The sequence below is a fragment of the Diadema antillarum genome, unplaced genomic scaffold, assembly GCF_040938485.1.
Source record: "Diadema antillarum isolate AM-2024a unplaced genomic scaffold, OU_Dant_1.0 seq00000523_RagTag, whole genome shotgun sequence".
Classification (NCBI taxonomy): Eukaryota; Metazoa; Echinodermata; class Echinoidea; order Diadematoida; family Diadematidae; genus Diadema; species Diadema antillarum.
The window spans coordinates 1423099-1445946 of record NW_027271475.1 but is presented as its reverse complement, the minus strand read 5'-3'; the positions used below and the strand labels follow the sequence as shown (position 1 = coordinate 1445946).

General features: G+C 40.3%; 1 protein-coding gene across 1 annotated transcript in view; it reads left to right on the top strand.

The window, feature by feature from the left end:
- Positions 1-21771, top strand: part of LOC139734332 (monocarboxylate transporter 10-like) — a 32103-nt gene extending 10332 nt beyond the window's left edge. Inside the window, exons 2-5 of the mRNA XM_071645125.1 lie at positions 16840-17522; positions 18067-18207; positions 19926-20151; positions 20516-21771. Of these exons, the coding sequence (XP_071501226.1) occupies positions 16840-17522; positions 18067-18207; positions 19926-20151; positions 20516-21249 (1784 nt within the window). The 3' untranslated portion in view covers positions 21250-21771. The remainder of the gene's footprint in view (positions 1-16839; positions 17523-18066; positions 18208-19925; positions 20152-20515) is intronic.
- Positions 21772-22848: the final 1077 nt, after the last annotated feature.

Sequence of the window (22848 nt, the reverse complement as noted above, 5' to 3'; positions counted from 1 at the left end):
TGAAATTTCAGAGAAAGAAACCCTTCAGCCTTCTTTATTCACTCCGCATCGTCATACACACACAACACATCGGTTTTTGGGGTGAAACGCAATGATTTTAGACGTTTTGAGTGTAAGGTTAGTTTACCAAAGATCGAAATGATTGATCTTTCCCTATGTCATACACGGGGAATTCTGTGATTTCTGTATTTTGTTGTTGTTGAAATAAGGTGCCCGTTGACAGTAGGCCTAATATTTGATTCCCTGTCTTCAATGGTCTTACTTTCAAATTATATTTCCAGTGTGATCTTCAGTAGACCGTAGCAGAAATCAAAACCGTGTTTATGTTCCCGTATTTTGGTTAAAGTTCAGGTCATAAAATACCGTATGGATGTTGAAGTGTTTTGGAATTTGGTCTATACCATAAAATGAATGGAGTCGTAATCGACCACTTTATCACATGTATTCGATGTGATTGAGTTTTTTTTTTAATTTCCTTCAGCCCAAACAAATATCACACACGCACACACACACACACACACACACACACACACACACACACACAAAACATACACACAAACGCATACGTAATATGATACACACATCAAGTGACACGCAGTCTTGAAGACTATCACATGGGCATTTTTGTTTGTTTGTTAGTTGTGTTTAATGTTTTCTTTTTAGCCTACAAACTTTTCAAACAGATATTTTTTATCTGTTGTGAGGTCATTATCTTTATCACATGTTAAGTTGCTTCTGACTGTGCTCTCTTGCATTTGATTCTGTGTTTGGAAGATAGAATGAATTCTTTGCCATGATGTTGTTCGTAGCTTAATCCACGTGAAGTTATCCGGCGAAGTTATGAACCATTTGTATGTGCTTGGTCAGGAAGGAAATTCGCTCAAAACAGATTGTCCACCATAACCAATTTCTTCAGAGGAAGGCGGTTTCATGATACGAGAGCAGCGAAATTCTATATCTTGTGTGCAGAGGCAAAAGGTTTAATACGTTTCGCCTCTTCGATATTGTTCACAAGTTGTTTACGGAGCTAGAAAAAGGCGAAGTATAATATGACCAGCATGACTCGTGTAATGATGTCACAACAGTCTAGCGTAATGGAATCGCAGTTTGACATGTAGCTGCCTAATGTTGTTGTTGTTTTTTATCAGTTTTTTTTTCTTCGAGTAATCAATCTGACAATAGTGTATATGCTCATTCATTTTCCCTAAGCCAGATATGTCTCTTATGACACTCACACACACATTTCATATTCAACTATGTTTCTATCTTACATACACATTAGGCCCTATATAGCATATGAACATGATAATTACGATATAAAAGTTTTGTAAAGTACAATTGTGCCTATGATATAGACACTGCTATTGTACGTTACATACGAGGTTTTCCTTCTTAATTATAACGTTCTGGTATCTCGGAAAGTGAACTCAGCAGCGACTTCATGATTGAGGAATATCACCATTCCCACGGAGTTTACCCTTTACATTCTTTACTTAAACAGGAAGAACGAGAGAAAGAGAGAGAGAAGAAAATAGAAAATGAACTCGAAGGCGATCTGAAGGTATTGATGGAAAGGAACAATGCACCCAGCTGCATCTCACGTTGCAGGGGGTCCAGGTTAATCCGACATTCGACCAGGGAGGTGGGAACCACCCTTCTGATTTTCGACACGCATTTTCTCTTGACGTCAACACCATTGTCATCTTCCACTGGTAAACACTCAGTAGGACTGTGATGGAATTATGAGGAGGGTTACTAAAGATGTTGATTATCTTTATGATGAATGGGTTTAGGCCCCGAGATACCAGTTTATGTCATGTCGTGCTTATTGTATGAACATAGCTGGAAATGAGATCGGATAGTTATTAGATATTCGCATTATAGGTAATCTTGGCTTCACGCCATATTCGATAAACGCAAACAAGAGGACAGTGAAATATCTATTAAAGGGGAATTTACCCTAGATACTCTATTTTGGTCTAGTTACTGCAGAAATATTAGCATAGAAGATATCAGTAAACTTTTAAGAATACAGATGTGCTTATAGCTCACATTTCCTTTAAAAGCAGACACAAACACACACACACACACACACACACACACACACACACACACACACACACACATACACACCCAAATAGGAAGTTATGTAATTCTATATGCGCAGAACAATGCTACAGTTCCTTTGGATAATTATGCAAATTACATAAGGCGGAAGGTCATGGCCTCAAAAGTTTTCTCTTTTGCTTGCAGGCAACTGACCCCTAGCTTTTTCATTTTGTGATGATTTCAGTTACGTCGAGTTATCCCGAGTGAAAGCATTGTATAACAAATAGGAATATTTGATGGAGGTGGTATAGTAGCAGCCCGCTTTTGGGAAAAAAACAAATAAGAGAAAGAAACCATTAGATATAACTATTTGCACAAAGCCTTAAATAAGCTATGACGAGATGTGGTTTGACTATGTTTCGCGATCATTCCTCGTCTTATATTAATTTGTTCAGTTTAATGACACATTTACTATTCTATTTTTTCGACTTTACTCCTTAACTAACTTTGATAATCTTTAATGGGGGGGGGGAGAGACATAAATATCACAGACAATAAAAATAATCGCACTCCACACAAATTGCTCAAGTTACACGTTTGTGTGTGTGTGTGTGTGTGTGTGTGTGTGTGTGTGTGTGTGTGTGTGTGTGTGTGTGTGTGTGTGTGTGTGTGTGTGTGTGCATGATTCGTTTTGCCATGTGTGGTAACATCATCACGGAAACAGTAATCATTACTGTTAGGTGCTGTAAAAAGCTGTGTCTTTCCCAGCGCACAGTATCGTATCAGATACGATTTCATCCCCATCAGGTTGCCCATGCAGCAAACCTGGTTTTCCCCAACGAAATGCAGAAATTAGATGTGAGAAAAACGTGAAAGGGTTGGAGGGAAAAGAAAAAGAGATAGGAGAATATAACGTATCTCTTCCTAAAGCCCTAAGACATAAGTAATGGGTGTATCAACTGACTATCGTCACCTCAACAATGCTGCGGAGAATGGTGTGAGTTATAAGATCGCCGTGCTCTGTAAAATATTTCAATAGGTTCACGCGCAGACAAAACGCCCTATGAATGAGACAATGATATGATAACGGGGTGTATGCATAGAGGCTTAAATCGCCTCAGCCTGCATGACCTGAACTTTGGGGATAATCATTCCACAGAGATCTTCATTTCATATAGGCCTACATTGTACTTGTCCTCCCTGATGATAATGATCTCGGAGGTGGGTGACGAGAGACTTCTCTCCCTCCCCTTGGTAGGGTCACTGGAGGAGAAAGAGAGACCAGTATATCCCACCCCCTGGTAGCCTCCCGTTCATCCTGGTATACATATAACAGGGGCGGATCCAGGAATTCTGTTAAGGGGGGGGGGGGAGGGGGCAACTAATATTTCTGGTGCCACTTCCGGGTCTCATTTCATTTTTTTCTTTTTATTTCTTTTTTTTAAACGAAAAAATAAAAGATGGGGGGGGGGTGTGCCCCGGTTGCGCCCCATCTGGATCCGCCACTGTCTAATCACGGAGTTGGTAGAAAGACCTCTATATCCCACCTCCCTGTGTGTTAGGAGAATGGATTGTAAGAGCACAGAGGTGGCAACCGAAGAGCCTGAAATGTAAAGGGTACAAGACGAAAGAGGTGATAAGCACGCAGTTCTAAGATAATGAGATGTATCATGCTATTTTTTTACAGCTTGTAAAGGTATGTCTATGAACCCTTAGCAAGTGATGTGCTTCAAATAGGTTATGATTTGTAAAGCTAAATAAAATAACACAAATTGCGAAAGATAGAACTGGGAAATGATATTAATGAACAAATGTGTACAACCCATTAGCATAGTATATTGCCCTCATGGGCCAATATTTCAAGTAGAAAAAAAAACCCCAACAAAAACCAAACGCACGCCTTTGTTTGCTATCACCTAGTTTTGCACGCACTCTGCCCAGGGTCAGACACCAACATTCATTATGTGATCACAATGTTTTGTTATCACAAGGATTGATTGTCGTTTGATGAAGTTCGACCTTTCAAGACGTACCCCCCCCCCCCCCGAAAAAAAAGGGCCAGCTTAGTGTAGCCTTCAAACATCGATCACTGAGACATAATTATTACTCAGTTAACGATCTTTACAGAGCTAAAAAGGGCAATCATCATAGATCATGATTGCGATGCCATGCTTTCGGCCGACTGCGTGTAAATCTGCTCTTTCGGTTTGCCCCATTTCCATATATAGGATGGGGAAGTTCTTGGCATGAGTTGGAACCGGTGAAAAAGTGGGCTCGTCACAATGGTGGGCAAGGCTGGGGTGTTGTCCCCTCTTCGAAAGTGCAACGACCTTGTCCGCAACATCACGTTTATCGCGCTGTGTGCACGTTGGATTCAACGTGGCGGCGGAAAAACAGATAACGCGAGATTAAATCCATGACAATGGTATCAAGGACGTGCGTACATGGACAGGTGTCCTCGCCGCCGCGACGGGCCCTGCTCGGAAGCCGCGACAGGTCCTGGTGATTGCTATGGTGGGCCAAAGAATTAATGTTCACAAGGAAGGTGAAAGGAAGGTTAGGGTCACGTGACCAATAATCATTTCTAGGTGCGCGAAGCCCGGTTTTGCGATAGCTATAAACCAGGGAGGTGTCCTCACACCTCCCTGTATAAACCTTGTCAACAAAAGTACGTACGTAAAGTCATGTTTAAAGGTCTTCTTAAAGTGAAACAAAGCAAAACATTTTGAAAACAAACTTATAATCTCCAGAATATGACAGCTAAGCCGATTATGATAGCGCTTAGATAATTTCTTCGAACTACATTGTATATAGCACTAACCGTCCCGTCATCCAACAGTCTACTCATTATTCTGACGGACACGACTGACATTTTTCAGTGAAGGTCGCGAGGAAGAAACGGTTTCACGTGTTTGTCACACTATAGCAAAACGACTCACGCTCTTAGAGTGAAAATACGGATAGACTTTGCGCATCCTCATGTCAATAAGCTGATCCAAACCGAGAGCTCGAAGGCTGATGACTACCTTTACCATTTTGCTTTCAAACTTCCCTTTTTTGTTCATTGGCTGTCCCCTGAGGCGAAATGTCGCTCCTTGTTGATTTTCACTTGTCTGTGTTGACGGATATTTTCATCTATTTTTTTTTTTTAAATAAGGGTACATACTTTGTTATAAACTTTCCATTCCGTTCCATTCCATGTGGTTTCATTTCATTCTTGTGCGTCATTCAAAATGTAACACATCACAACAAAATTAACCTCGCATGTGCTATGCGAAGGCAAACTTATGCCAGACGTTTTATACCGAAAGTATTTAAAATCTAACTTAAAACATACAGATAACCTATAGGTAGATAGGCGTAGACGTAATACTGGTAAATGAAATAGATAAAGAGACTGTACGGGGGTCATTGACCTATCAAGGCTGCACGTGACGCCGCTTTTTACATTTACAAATCATTGGCAGGTATATAGATAGACGGTAAACAACTACTGCGCCAAACTTTATATGAATAGAATTGTTTTGAACAAATAATTGAAAAATATGGTCATATGAACAGAACACAGAATCGGGGTAGAAGAGGAGGTTTTTTTTTTTTTTGAAGTTCATAATGTCACACATTTTTACCAAACACTGATATCTATTATAACCACCTAGACAACCTTTGCAAATAAGATGAAGGGGTAATGATGATGATTTTGCGTTGCCACCCTCTAGTCCAGTAAGAATTGCCTCGTTACAAACTAATTACAAACTGATGATTTCCAGTCAAAGATTCTTATTTTCCATCTTTAAATCCATCTTGTGTAAATTTGCAAAGAGACTGATGATACGGGCGATATGACTGCATCATCTCATCTATAATGCGCATGCATGCTTACAACCGATGTCCCTGTTTCGCGAAGACATAGTTATCGTTCTAAATAGCCCTATTTCAGAATATTAATAAATTTTGCCTGCATTCATAGAAACCTTCATTGTCCTTGTCCCTTTGTACTCAGTGCATAGGTTCAACTTTGAGCTTGGTGTATTAAAGGTTTCTCCTCACCTTTCATCTCGAGGGCACTTTGTCACTGTTTGTTGTCACTTTGAATGAACAAGAGCGCCGCTGGGGTCGATACATAGCATTGCAATGAATGCTATATATGCGTTGAATAGATGATTAATGAGTATGGTAAAGAGCAGCTGAGCGTAGCCCTTATCAACAAGGATGCACTAGTATTGATCAAGTACGAGGAGGAGACCAACACGTAGATCTACACAGTAGCTGTATACAATGATCTCGTAATTCACATGCTCCATTATATGGTCAAACACTTCCATTCTGATGTTCAGTAATTTTATTGCTGGTTATGAAACATTGCAATTCAGAAGACGCGTAGTAATATCTTTCTGCGTTTAAACCCACGTAGGCCTACATGATGGTAGGTATATACTACTTAAAGGGATGGTATATTTTTCGTTGAGATGGGGATTCAGGTTTTAAATTTTTTTGTGCGTGTTTGATAATAGAAACCACGTACTAGTATATGAAATATTAAAGAGAATACGATTCTTAGATGATTCAAACGTTTTATTTGATGAAAGTCTGGTGAGAAATGGCTGAGATATAAGTAAAACAAAGTGATTCTAATAACAGGTGGGTCCAACCTATTATTAGGACCTCTTTGATTTACTTTGCTTTTGTATATCTCAGCCATTTCCGAACCGATTTTCATCAAATAAACTTTAAATTCCTCTTAGAATTGCATGCTCTTTGATATTACATACAAGTGGTTTCTAATTAAAGAATAGTAGATGAAAACCTGGTGTGCGTGAGTGTGTGTGTGTGTGTGTGTGTGCGTGTGTATTGTTTTACCGTACACATTGGGAATAAGTTGTTCTTTATCGTTTGTTCAAGTTCTGCACTCGAATCGAACCAGCGCTCACCCCATTCCCTGTGGGACATTTCCTGTTATACCTGTACACAGAGTAGGCCTACCTATTTATACACATATTTTTGTAAGGAGGAGTAATTTTTGGAGGCCACATGTATGCTAGCAACCGCCCACTTCATGAAGGCGCCCGTGCGACTATTGTAGGTTGTAAATATTTCCCTGTCAGTAGCGACGAAGGCATCAAGCATTTCAGCAAAGTAGTACTTTACAGTCCTTTTTATATATGGACTAAAAGAAATCAGTGCTCGGGTATGGTCATGATGAATTATTGTTTGAATGTTTTTGTTTCTTTGGTTTGTTTTTTTTTTTTACTAACCCAAAAAGAAAAATATTCCTTGCCTGACCAAGGAGAAATAATTAACTTATCCGAAGTGCTTAGGTGTTCACAGTTAGCATTTTATAAGTGTACAATGACATTTTCATTTCATAATAATTGTTTGAAAGCATGTATTAAGTTTGGAACTATTTTCGTTGTTGTCGAGATGTCGATGTCTACTCGTAAACCCCGATGCACTACTATTTAGGATCGATGTCACTGCACTTTTCAGTCACATTCGGAAATGCACAGTTTCTGTTTTGCTTTCTCTTGTTTTTGTTTTGTTCTCCTTGTTTTCTTTTGACCTTTTGGATTTGTCTTGCTTTGTCTCATTTTGTTTACTGTTTCTATGTTTTGTTTTTGCTTTAGCTCATCGTATAAAGACAAAAGGCTGAAGTGATTGAGCTTTTAGCGATCGCTGATAATCGATATGCGCCGTGAGAAAAAACGTTTTATCATTTTCACGTTTTCATGAGAAGGACAAAGAACTTAATCGTTGTATTTTAAGCTCACGTCTAGAGAGAGAGAGAGAGAGAGAGAGAGAGAGAGAGAGAGAGAGAGAGAGAGAAAAAAAAAGCCTTATGAAGGCTTGATCCTTTTTCTGCAACCGGACGTTATGTCAAATAGATCATTGGATTAAAAAGTGAAATGAATGAAGAGGAAGAGTTGAAATAAAGCAGTGATTGATTGAGAACAGGAAAGAGTTTAAGTAAGTAAGATAAATCTTTCCTGATAAGCATTAAGTAAATAAGGAGAGATAAAATAGAAAACGAGTGAATATTGGAATATTTGAGATGCATAGATACATATACCATATATATATTCATACATACATACATACATGCATACATACATACATGCATACATGCATACATTAATACCCTAAAATAAATGATTGAATCAAGTGATTTTACAAAACTACCCTTTTCTAGATCGAAACATCACCAGATATACAGTTCATGGTTTAAATTCTTATGGCAAGTGCTTTTATGCACTTTGATTATGTCTGGCCGTGAAGTTGTCCATTCTTGCATGTAACTTCTGGGATTTTTACAATGTGAATGAGAAAAGTTATCTTTTCTTCTTCTTCTTCTTCCGTTAAACTTAACAGGTGAATATGGAAGTGAATTAAACGTAGCGGATATCACCTATGGAGTGACAATGATACTAATCTCGAGCAGTTTATAAATGGGTAGATTTACTGGCAATAACGTCGGGAATCTAGCTGTAATAACATTATAGAGATTTTTCCCCCATGGATCTCGATGGAATCAGTAACAAGTACGTCATCATGGTCATGGCTGCTTATGTTCTCTGCATGCCACCACTGGATGGTAATAGAAACCCAACAAGACGAGTCTTTCATGAGTTGTCTGAGTATGGTCTCATTGGTTCTTGCGATTCATGCTTTCAAAAAGAAAACAAAAAAAGATTTCATTTTTTTTTATTACAGTTGAAATGTGAGAGACAGGAAATGTGCCAGATGTCGTTACAAGGCATAATTATCTATTTTTGCTTCTGTGTGCATCGGAGTATCCGACAGGAACGTGCATATTTTGCTCTTAGGAGATTGCAGAAACCAACGAATGAAATGATTTGAGAAGAGCAGGTAACTTTCCACCGCAGCACGCCAATGAGATACGTGCACATCTTACCGTCATGCTCTGTGCTAACGCCATACTTTCTGCGGGTTTCTTGTCTTGTTTTGTTGGTTTATTGTAATTCTTCGTTGTTTGTCTTCTCAATATATTACAAACTGAAGGATAGCCTTGAAAGCCTTTAAACAGGTTTAAGTTAAATTGCAGAAATGGAAACTCAATGCATAATATTTGCTCAGTGTATCGCTTTTTGAATGTGCAGAAATGTCTTGTATATTGGTAACTCGTCTGCCATTATGTGTTACGTAATATATCATAGGGCAATTAAGGATTTGTCGCTGTGCTGCATCGTTATGTCGACGGTCTGCGGTTTGATGAATAACTTTACTATCCACGTCCATATTTCTATATTGACTTTCATTCAGAATAATCTTGAGTAGCAGGTTTTATAATTATATGCCTCGAGGACGACCATGGTGGTCAGTTGTTGTTTCAAGTTTTGCAGTGAATCTTTAGCTTGGATAGGATATAGCAAACATGTTACTTAATTAAATTGATTACTGGCTGTTCAATGAAACTTAGACCCATCCCTCCCCCCCCCCCCCCCATATCCTTAACTTCTGAGATATGATATCCTGATGACGACTCTTTATTGCAGAATGAAATGACGAGTGTTCATCGCATCAGGGCGAGGTGATCACTTCTCTGATCACATGAAGAAGATTATGAGAACTTGGGTACGGGGTTGGGTCAGAGGTGACATGCTGGTGCAGAGTCCCTGTGCTTTCGCCTATGTGAATTATTGTGTGATCATGGAAAATTATTATCATTTTTTTTTGTTTAATCTGTCGGCTCAAGCCGGCGGACACAACCGATAGTATGAGAAATTTAGGCAGTGCTTGATGAAGTGGCATGGGGGAAACGTTAGAGCAGGTAATCATTTTGCTCGGATTTTGTTCACTCATTGTCTATGCTATAAAGGAGGACAATGTACCAACTACGTGCAAAAAACTCGATCTGCACGACCAGTGGACACGTACGCTCTTCCTTCTCTATGATAGCCCAGAGAGATGGCGAGAGATGACTCCGCCTCTCGTGTTCGTGGAATCCCTGTTCGACGCAAACGAGCAGCTGCGGAAAAAGGGTCTGCGTTCAACGACTGCTTCATGTTTGTTCCAGAGTCAGTGAGCCGAGCCTCGTTAGATGATTGTATGCAAATTATATCTCTCAATGCCCGTTGCACCTCTCGACATTCAATAGCCACCGGGATTTTGACACACAATGCGAATCTACGTTTATACGTGCTGAAATCAAGCCACGCAGTCCATTTTGTCATCTGGTTTTGAATTTCTACGATTTTTATGTTTGTTTGTGTGTGTGTTTTTTTTTTCCCTATGAGTATCAGCTGTGAATAATGGGATATGACCTATTGTGGCTCGTACGACATCATTCAGTGTCAGTTGACCCAGTTACTGTAGTAATCTTGTCGCCCGCCCGCATGACAGAAAAATACATTAGGGGTGAGCGCGCCCTCTATAAATGGTGGGCGTGTTCTCTCCACAGTCTCTCGGAAGAGGGCCGCTACACAAAATCATCGAATATACACTATACAAACTAAAGAATGTCTATGTGAACGCCGTATAAGACATGCTTGTATGAATAACATCAAAAGTTACCTACATACACGGTCTCTGATCTCTACGTCAGCTTCATATTCACTTGCATGACGTAGCCATTTGCTTGTGGAATACTTTGTTGACTTTGTTTATTTGCATGCTGTCTTGCTGTATGAAGTCAAGAAGATTAATAGTGTGAGCGCTACAATTGCTTCGATTATATCGCATCACACCGTTGTAAGCGTTGGCGCCCAAGATACGGATTATGACCTACATGGTGGTGGTGACTGATCCCAGAACCCCCATTTTTTTTAACCTGTCATTATAATCTTACAATCGGTACCGCGCCCTTCCTGTTAAAACATCACGCAGTAATTCCGTTTATCGGTCGTCATAATAGGCCTAATTGTGTCAAAGTCGGACTGCTTTGTCAAAACGTAACACATCCAAATCCTTAGAGAAGTAACTTGGACGACTTTACTGGTTACCATGGTAATAGAAATCATCAACAAGATAGATTTCATACCTAAGTTTGTAATCATATTTCAGTCCGTGAATGGTGTTTCTCAAACTGAAACTGCACACCCATCATTAGCATGTGCCAATACACGTTGACACGTCTCAAGTAATTTATGAAAGGAAGGAAACATAATACCAAAAGATTTCATCACATGATTGTTGCCATGGTTGCAGGAACAGATTTACTTCCTGGTCGGAAATGATCACTTTTCTACCCCATCCCCATTGCCTGCAGAGTTTTCATCTCGGAATCTTAAAGAAAGAATCTGTCCTCCGCGAAGTCTTCGTACTCCTTAGGCAGAAAGTATAGCTCAATTAGCTTATATGAGTTGAATGGACAAAACATATGAAAAAGTAGCTCAGTACAGCAATTAAAGAGATCAAATACATTGTGATGATGTACTACTTGGTAACAAAATAAATGCAAACAGAAGAAAATTGACCAGAAATGAATATGATTTATTAGTGGAAAATTTTTCTTTGCTCATTTTCTTTGCTCATATTTCCGCCAAATAGAATAAATACCTTTATCTTTGAATAATCAGTAGTCGTTGATTAGATTAAACACACAACAAAATTCAAACACAAAACATGTAGACCAACCAAGCCGTGAGTGTTTGTTATGTGAAAGATGTCGTTGAAATGTGTATATATGTCCATGGACGTATTTAGGTTGAAAATACATTTTCTCAATCCTCGTACATAATTCTTGCATATTTCATAACCTTTGATGCTGCTGCTGTTTAATGCAACGTAAGTGAATTCCTCACGACCTAGTTTAGATTTTGCAACCTTTATCACATAATTGTTAGACTATAGATATACATACAGATATAATTATTTGAAACAACCTGTATTCAGATAATCTTATCATGCTTATGATTATACATATTATTTGTCGTTGTTGTTGTTGGAAATGGAAAATAAAATGAAATGAAATGAAGGAAACTCTACAATCAAGGTTCTTTTCCCAGAGTATATATCTTTGAAACATTATTCATTCGCTATCAACTTTGGTCTTTTGTGAGGAGGACAATCCCCTTGTATTACTTTTGTTGTTTATAGTGTCATTCTTTCAAGATTGCGATACGCCAAGGTAAAGAGGCGTATTTCTTTCTATTTTCGTTCCTTTTTTTTTTTTGAAGGTCTCAAGCCAGAGAGCACAGTGTTCAGTTTCAATGCATTTGAGATGTCGGCCTCATTCTATTACTCACGAGTAGAACTTTACATATTTTTCCTTATTTTATGCTGTTGTTGTTGTAATCCGAATCACTGCTGTATGTAGTATGTTTGGCAAATAGGTAAATAAGCACTCGTGACCAAACTCGAATTACACTCTCGCATTTGCAAGCCAAAATGTACTCCTTTGTACAGCAACAATAGATCTGCCTATATATTATTTGCAGAGTGTCTTGATGCTCCACCTCTGGTCTTACGAGATAATACACCCCAAACTAGAATGAGTCGGCAAGATCACAACTGGTGAAGTAGGCAATTATCAACAGCATCGGTTCAAGTACTTACACTATTGTAATGCATAGATACGTATACAGAATAATAACAGGCAAATGAGACACAATGACTTAGCAAAGAATTTTCTTTGCTTCCGTTATGCATACTGACAGACGCGTACGTGCACAAAGTCATCAAAAGCAATGATGGCTTTATTATGAACGTTGTTTCACTGCATTTCGCACAACATTGTAAGATATTTGAATACATCGAGAAAGTTCAATTCCCCCACAACTTGATGAAGTAATTATGGTGAAATATTTACATTCGTCTGCTTGACTGTTGTGTGGGTGTGCATAAGAAATTATGTCTTACGCTATAAGCATAGTATTCAATCTTGGATCTAGACATTCACACCTGGAAATTATGCGATGACACTCGTCGGTGCGTCGTGTTCGCGCGGTTTGATACAATGCCTTTCCTACTTCGGCTAATGCGCATGCTCGGGGAATCATGACGACATTATTATTGGTGTGATTTTATGACGTTGCGATGAGGTCAAACTCCGCCATTAGCTGACATGTACTATTTCTGAAGAGCATTATCATTCCAACACTGTCAGATTTATACACAGCCGAGGAAACAAGACAATAGCATGTCCAGGTGAACGACCATGCATGAGATATTGACTTTAACTTTGTGATACAAGTATTGTTATCGGGGGGGGGGGGGATTTCATGAACCTTTTTGTCGGTATTTTTTCTGACAAACTGTCATAAGCTACTGAAATCATTAGCCCGAATTCACGAAGGTGGTACAATATTGAAACCATGGTTTAAACCATGGAAAATTTGTATGGAGCGCCAAGTGTCGCATGGCCTATTTCTTTACGAAATCAGTCATTTCGTCGACGAAATGATTATTTCGTAATGAAATAGGCCATGCGACACTTGGCGCTCTATACAAATTGTCCATGGTTTAAACCATGGTTTCAATAATTGTACCACCTTCGTGAATTCGGGCCATTGCGTCTGATTGGCTGAGAGCAAATTTGTCCGACAAATTTGTCGGACAAAACGCTACATGAAATGTTCCCCAGATGTTTTCGTTTGTAATCCCCCTCCTTTCTCTCCCTCCGTCTCTCGCTGATCTCCCGGAGAAACAGGTAGGCCTATATTAAAACCATCATTGAATTAGCACCCTTTGCTCTTAGTTTGCCTTCTTTTGTAGGTCGAAAATCATTTTGGAAGCTCTCGAAGCAAGTCGAAATTAATCTCACTTTAGATATATCCAGAAAATATCATGATGTCGTTATCAAACCATTTCAGGATGATTCAAATATGGCCAAAATTGGATGCAATCAAAATTATCTGCCACTGGTGCATTTCTGGGCAGTATTAAATGTTCTCGAACTGAAATACACAAATTGACAATTCTATGTTCTTTTTAAGGAATTAGAGACATTCAATGTCTAAACATCTGCTGATGAATATGCCAGGGCTATATTGCCTTTGTGAAGCAGATACGAATACAGGGACACAAAATAATATAATAAATTTTCAGGCCATCAAGTGCGTCCTTGATGCATGGCCGTGATTCGACGTGCCTAGGTAGAGAGAGAGAGAAAAAAAATTTTGTAATAATGATGAATGGGAGTTATTGCGATCTCATCAATTTAGAGTTTATAACCCCGTTCAGGGTTTGCACTGATACCACTGCCCGTGACAGTTCATTGCTGGGGGGTTTATACTAACCTCAGGGCTTGCACTTTTATCTGGGCTTTCTGTACCCATACTCCGTTCCCGGTTGTGATGTTTGAAAACAAAAGTATTTTTGTCACAAACTGAATTACTAACTGCGTTGATAGAATTAATAGAAACCTTTGAGCTTCCTATGCCCTACACGCGACCGCGGAGTTATTGCTCTATGGGCTACTACCGTTCAACATGATAATAAACGTCTGATGCCTTAGACTAGCTAGGGTCAATGATTTGTTTACCTGTCTACAAGCTATGTCCCTGCACAAGTTACGGCTCGAGCGAACAGAATACCCGCTTTTGCTCTTTCCATTGATTGTAGATATCACGTCCACTCGTGCTCCTTATCAACATTTAATAAGAGGTCGGACACACAGTATTGATGAAGTGGATAAGGATCTTGAATCGACTTGATATGATGTAGGCCTACTTTTCTTTGATTAACATACGCAGTGATTAGACAAAAGAAATAACTTAGCAAAATATTAACAGATGCATAACATAGGACATATTAGAATTAGTTCTTGAACTGGCAAAAAAATAATTCAATGAATTATTATTGAGGGAAACTTAAAAAAACATAGTTTGTCTGAAGTACATTTTGCAGGACTTGAGTTTGCAGGATTTGAATTGGCACGTCCATTGACTAGAAGGCTAGGGTCGGTGTTTTTGCCCAAAGAAACCCGGATGCCATAGAGGGCGCTATTTCCTTTGGAGAGGTCATCTGCCTGTTTACGACGGTCGATCAGATTGCGCTAATTGCTCGTGAATTAATTGGTGGCGTATATATCCTGGCCTTGTAATACTCGCGTGTCGCATGCCCTTTACTCGTCGTGTCAGTTAATTCCCCATGTGTGCATCTAACCGGTGAAGTATGATGCACGTACATGCACTTCCAAGAAGTAAGGCCAATTCAACTAGGTTAAGGAGCAGAGAAGACGCTGATGTTAAAGGAAACCGAGGAAGAGAGGTTTGCGGTAACAACATAGGAGAGAAAAGGACAAGAAGCTGTTTATATGTCATTTGTGGGATAACATTCTGTCTAGGGCAGTCCTCAGGCAAACAACTTGAATACATTCGACACACCATTGTTTCTCGTTGATAAAATCTGACATGCATAAACATACATTATATAGTTCCGTCAGTAAATGATTACTATTTGCATTAACTGAGCCGTGATAATGTTGAACAGTGCCTGCTTATACAATCAGCATCTAATATACACTGTCAGATACAACCTGTGATGTCAGAGGGAGAAAGCCTTAAAAGGACATTCCAGACGATTTTCATAATTTCACATCATGTAGTACATAAATCGACAATTCTATGTATTGATTTCTGGAATTTATTGTGGTTCTTGAGCAGAGAAACAATACTTTCAAAAACCTTAAACAAATTACACTGAACAAGGATGATGACATAAGAGATTCATATATTTCAGAAATGTAGCAGTGCAATTCCATTACAATACCGCTTGCTTGCGAGTTCACCTGTGCATAATCTATGCATGCCTTCTTCTTTTGTTCTGCTTCCTTGAGCCCTAACTCATGCATTCTTATGGTGACCCTGCCATGTCATCATCCTTGTTCATTGCAATTTGTTCCAGATTTTGAAAATATTCTTATTCGTCATCCCAATTACCAAATATTCTGAAACTTTGTCCTCTGTATAACTAATTCATAATTGTTCAAATGTAAAAATCTGAAAACCATCCGGAGGTCTCCTTTAACCTTGACCAATGCTGGCCTAGCCTTGTAGTTACGGTCGGCAAAACAAATTTCCTGAATACTTTGCTTTGTGTTCATAGAGATAACTGCCCGTAGGACTTTCGCTCAATGACATTTTCTTGTTCATGTTGATTGAACAACGCAAGAGGTGATTACAATGTACCTTGACCAAGCCGTGATTATAGTTTAATAGCTTTCCAACTCGCAACAATTTGATTTTTCTCTTTGTCAGTGTATTTGATCTTTTACTTGTCTTTTTTTTTTTTACATTAGTCTCGAAAAGTGTGTCCATGCGTTATCTATCTGAGGGGTAACATGTGGTACTTATTTTGATGCTGATTATTTTCCCCTTTTTGACATCTGGAAATTGAAGTCAATGCAATTGATAATCATTAACACATTAATACCCAAGAATACTCTGATGTTCATGAGGGACGGAGGAGTCTTTCTACGTTACCGTGATTCTCACTCACAAATGGCTGAGATATCCAAAAACAAAGTAAAACGAAGCTTTCGTAATAAAAGGTGGATCCCACCTTTTATAGGGACCTCTTTATCTTTGGATATCTCAGCCGTTTCATAACCAATTTTCATCAAATAAATTTTGAGTTCCTCTTAGAATGCTCTCTAATATTTCATAAGTAATTTCTAGTATATCGCAAAAAGATGAAAATCTGAATCCCCGATCTCAACCAACCATCCCTTTAAGATGTCTCCTTGAACCCTTGACAGCTTGAAGCTATGTCATATTGACTGATCGATCAAATTAGATAGGTATTATCGTAGAGAAAATGCTGTCGATGATGAATTGATAACTTCAAATTGACCGTGGAATTCTCCTATTATATCTTCTCTCTGCTTTGCAGCATGGATCGGAGCGGTCTGCGCGGGTCTCACTTTCTTCATGTCACCGTTCGCCAGCGTCATCACCGACAAGCTAGGCTGCCGCCCCGCCGGCGTCATCGGCGGCGCCTTGGCCCTGGCCGGCGTCCTCGCCAGCTCGTTCGCTACGCGCATCGAACACATGTACGTCACGTACGGTTTCGCCATGGGGCTGGGTTTCGCCATCGCCTACCAACCATCCCTCTATATTCTCGGTATCTATTTCCAGAAGAGGCTGGGCATAGCCAACGGCCTCGTCACCTTCGGTAGTGCCATCTTCACCATCGTCCTTCCCATCGCCATGCGTGAAGTACTGGACCGCTACGGGCTGGGACCCTGCCTCTGGCTCCAGAGCTCCATTATCTTTGTCATGCTGCTCGGCGGTCTGACCTACCGGCCTCGCCCCGAGGCCGTGCAGCGGCTGGACCTGAAGGAGGACTACACGCCGGTTGCCAGGGGCGAGGACGGCGCCGAGACCGACCTACGTGACGGCAGCGGCGGCTGCTGCGGGAAGCTAAGGAGGAGAAGGAGCTCGACGACGAAGAAGTGTTCCAACCCGTGTTCGGGCGTGATTGACACCAGCATCTGGAAAGAACGGAATTACAGAATATGGGCCATTGGAGTGCCACTCGGGATGTTTGGATACTTTGTGCCATTTTTCCATCTGGTGAGAAACAGGTTGCGTTACATGTGTATGATATACCAAACCTAAAATGATACAGACATAAAAAACCCTCAAATCACTCTAATTAAAACATCTTTATATTTTGCAGGATATAGAATAGGAATGTGAATTCAGGAAAAGCGTAGACTAATGACGGTTGAACAATCACTTACAACTGATATGACATTGATTTTATATAATGATCGAATGCTACTCAAGCTACAAAGCTGGTGATAATGGTAATGTTAATGTTTGTAAATAATAACAATGATAGTGATGATTATGATATGAAAATGGTAAAAAATTACAATGGCCAATTTGATCTATCGCAATTATCGCAATGTTGCCATGTTGCCATAGGTATCATTGCTATCCACTTGTGTCAAGTGGGACATGTGGTGTGTGTTAGAATATCCTGTCCAGGGATTGAAGTACGGTCTCGAATCAAGAATCTTGATTTTAAGAATCCAAAGCGATGCAACCACAATGCCACAGTGATTCCAGAGCGACAATATTCAAATTGTATACTGGCTCCCGCTACCTGCAGGTGAAACACGTCAACGACACACTGCCCAACGCTCGAGCGGAAGTCCTCATCATGTGTCTCGGGGCGACGTCGGGCTTGGGAAGACTCGTGTCCGGTGTCCTCAGCGACCACCCGAAGATCAACCCCATCTACATCCAGCAGGTAGGTCTGTGGTGAGAGGAGAATCGTGAAAAAAAAAAAACACAGAGAGAGAGAGACAGACATACAGACAGAGAGACAGATCGACAGTCGGACATATATTTTACAGATAGGGAGGTAGATAGGTAGAAGATCAACCCTATCTACATCCAGCAGGTAGGTCTGTGATGAGGGGATGACCATCAAAGACAGATAGACAGACAGACAGACAGACAGACAGACAGACAGACAGATAGGCAAGCAGACATTCAGATCGACAGTCAGACATATTTTACAGATAGATAGATAGATAGATAGATAGATAGATAGATAGATAGATAGATAGATAGAGATAGATAGATAGATAGATAGATAGATAGGTAGATAGATAGATAGGTAGATAGATAGATATAGATAGATAGATAGATAGATAGAGATAGATAGATAGATAGATAGATAGATAGATAGAGATAGATAGATAGATAGATAGATAGATAGATAGATAGATAGAGATAGATAGATAGATAGATAGAATGATAGATGGACAGATAGATGGATAGAAGATCAGACCTATCTACATCAAGCAGGTCGGTCTGGGTGAGAGGCGGATCATGAATGACAGACAGACAGACAGACAGACGGATCGACAGACAGATAGACAGACAGACAGGTAGACAGGCAGGCAGAGAGACAGATCGACAGCCAGACAAGTATACAGAGGTAGACAGACAGACAGATAGATAGATAGATAGATAGATAGATAGATAGATAGATAGATAGAGATAGGTAGATCGGTAGGTAGTTAGATAGATTGATCGATGGATAAATGAAGAGACATATATGGATACATAGAGAGATTTTTAAGAGAGCGCAAGTTAGCTGGGAAGATTAAAGAAAGATAATCCAGGAAGACAGAAAGATTGAAAGAAATAAAGTATGAAATCAAAGTTAGAGAGAGACAGAAAGATAGATAGATAGAGAGAGGGGGAGGGAGAGAGAGAGAGAGACCAATAGAGCAAGCTTGCATGAGTCATACATTGATGGATATTGAATGTGGATTGATGGATATCACGTCATGAGTGTCGACACATCCAGAGGGACTAGAAGAAAGAAATTATTTTTGAGATGACAGCTAGACTTCTGGTAGACTTTCACCAACTGTTAACCCCATGACTGCAAAATGCGATGATTTTTCAATCTACTGAATGTATGCCATATTCGGCTCCTGTACTCAAAGGGGTAATATAAACGAGAAATTTAAAGACCCGGGGATACCATGGAGTGAGAAGACTGGCCTGGCTCGGATATTATATTCGAGAATCCCAATAACGAATTACGTACAGCTTTACCACTGATCTCTATGGAAGTACACACACAGCCGAAAAATCTCAACTGGAATCGAGAGTCACCGATGAGCGTACTCATCGATGTACATCTTCGCTGACACCTGACTGACGGGCGCTCTGTGTCGTGGTTTTCGAATGTACCCCCGGTGAGCAGCAAATAAAAATCGATTCAATCGGAACACCCATGAATCCCCCACGCCGCCGGGTCTTTGATAAATCTTACCTGAGTATTAAAACGTTGATGACTCACCCCTCCCCCAATAAAGAAACTTACCGAATGAAACTCAAAGAACAATGAACAAGACAGCTATATACAGATAAATACCAACAAAGTAACATTTATTTTTGTTGTAATGGATTGTTCTGCTATGCCTTTCCGTCATTCAATCTTTCCAGGTCGCCTTCCTCATCATCGGCGTGTCCACGACTCTGATGCCCGTGGTGCGCAACTTCATCGCCCTGTGCGCACTCGTGCTCGTCATGGGCATCTTTGACGGTGCCTTCGTGTCCATGATGGGCCCCATTGCCTTCAACCTGGTCGGGCCGGCGAGGGCGTCCCAGGCCATCGGCTGCATTCTCGGCCTCATGTCCATGCCCATGATGATCGGGCCTCCCATAGCAGGTGAGCGCCCCCTATCGCCTAGCGCATATTCCATCCCACCCTATCAGTTTTGTTTTATAATAGTACCCATCAAATGAAGATATGATATCAGACTTTTTCACCAATTCATTTCCATAAATTGCAACATAGTAAATCTCGTTTCCCCCTTCCGCTTTTTAGTGTTGACTTTTGTTTTCATGCTTTCGTCTTTTTCTCCTGTATGACACATTAAAGTGGTGTGATACTGTTTTTTTTCTCCTTTCTCTAGCTCCTTTTCTTCTTTGTGTAGAGAAACCATAAAAGTAAAGGTCAGTTGTAAATCTGAAAATAAACGTCGATGATCGAAACTAACCCTGTTCTTCTTTTCTTGGTTTGTATATTTTAGGTATCATTTATGATGTGATGAACTCCTATGACATCGCCTTCATCTGTTCCGGCGTTCCTCCGATCGTGGCGGCCTGCATTCTCTTCCTCATCCGGCCCAGCCAGAGAGAGAACGTGAACCAGGACGAGAATGACTGCGAGAAGGAGGATACGAGAGACGATGCTGAGATGCACGCCCTCATGGTTCCGCGCGAAATCACCCCCGCAATGGCTGCGAAGGAGGCGCAGACGAACGGAAGCGCGTCTAACGAGAAGGGCAGCGGCAGCAATGGGATGGAGAAAGGCGGGCTGAGAGGTGGGCGGGTGGAAGACAGGGGGAGGGATTTGCGCGGGGACGAAGTTTCCGCCCTCCAAGATGGGCATGGAAGGAGGCGGAGCTACAGACGCGATCGAATGGGGTCTGAGATCGACGCGCGTATCATCATGCAGACGGACTTACCACATGACATCAGCATCAAGCCCCACCATCGTCGCGCCAATGGAGTGCATCCAGCAGAAAACAACAACATCACCAACGGGGAAATCGGTGGAAAGGGCGCGTACGGGCACGAGGGTAGCGCATCTCCGTACGCCCAGCGCAACCGTAATCACAGCAACCATTTGAATGATCACGGCAGCCAGACGGGCAAGACGCAAGTGTATGAGATGAACGGTTTCATTCACAGTTCGGACGCGCGCCCTGACGAGGGTTTGACGGCGCTTCACATACGGTATAGTCAAGAAACGACAGTGTAGATGAACACTCCCAGCTATTACTGGTGACTGTCCCCTGGATGCATGTAACCACAAATTGTCTGACTTTAAGTCCTCTAGGAGGAAATGCATTGACACATGTATGCAATGTTTATGTGTGTGGACGCCTTTCATGACAAAGTGCCTTTTACCATTCCTTTTAACGACAAGGTGCGTACAATAGAGAGAATGTAAATTATACAAAAATTAATGTTTACCAAGATAATTATTCTTTTTACGTTGGGAATCTGTATTCCCGTTTATCTTAGCGTACTTGAAAAGTCACAATGAATTATGCGAAATACCACTTATTATGCATTTCATGAGAAATTTATATGCAAACTACAATAAGACCATTTCGTAATTAACTCATGTGTACATTTTGGAAAATAACTTCTCTTTTTTTCTCAGTAGGTTAGGCACTTCACTCATTTTCAAAGCGTCAATGTATAGGCTTGCCCGATGTAGCAATGTATGGAATTCATGTTCAAACAAAGAATGAACTTGCATAAATCAGCAGATGACCAGTGGGAAGCATCCATCTATATACTGTTTTGCAATGGATGCATGAACACAGAGTCCTTTTATCTTTATTGCCAAATGCTGGGTTTTAATGAGCACTTTGTTGCTGCAGGTGGATGTGTTGGCAAGCGCTATTTGTAATGATTACATGAAAACCGTTACATCCCAAATATTTATCTCAATTCATCACATTTATTTATCTCTGATTTCGAGAACCTGCATGTGACCCCTTTTCTGCTCATGCGCAAAAGCGGAACTACGAAGTGGCTTATTTTTGATATTGCAGCATGTGCCTTTAATAGGCGGTGTATTAGCCTGAGTCAAAATAAATGTCGAAACAACTCGTAATTTCTTTTTCTTTCTCCTTGGTGGTATGGCCTATTCATTGAAGAATGGTGTCTAAGTAGTCCTGGCGATTCTTTTTTTACGTTATGTTCACACTATGAATAGAATTATGCGGTACATTGTATGTCCGTATGCATTCCGTGCATTATAGGAGTAGACAAGGTCCGGAAGAGATTATGTGAATTTGAACGAAATTCCCTCCATTTAAATACACACACCACGCCCTTCACACCGTTGAGGTCACACTTGTCTCTATAACTTCAACCTGCAAGTCCTGAAGGGAAATTTGTTGCAGATATTATCATTTTGCCATCTTCAAAATGGCAACACCGAATTTCACCCCATATCTTAAGCCTACTTGAGAAAGATTAGATAGAGCTTATTCAATTCATTGAATATGTCTAGAATTAGAATGAAATATGCAAAGCCTTGCAAATTTAACACAGAAACAGAGACTTTATCTACCTTATTCAATAATAACACGAAAAGTCAAAGTTGTAATGAAAAGATGCATCACGAAAACACAGAAGTGGTATGTATGGGACTGACTTTTCCCGTTTTCATTATATACTGTGTGGAAATCAGTGTGCAGATTACGTCTGGTCAGTAGCCAATATTCTCTCAAAGTGAGTAAGAAAATATCCTCTTTCCTTTTTAGCTTTCTCCACAACGTTGAGATAGTGCTTCGACAGTGGTAAATGCGTCCCTGAAGTAAGCATTTTCTATCCTTTTCAT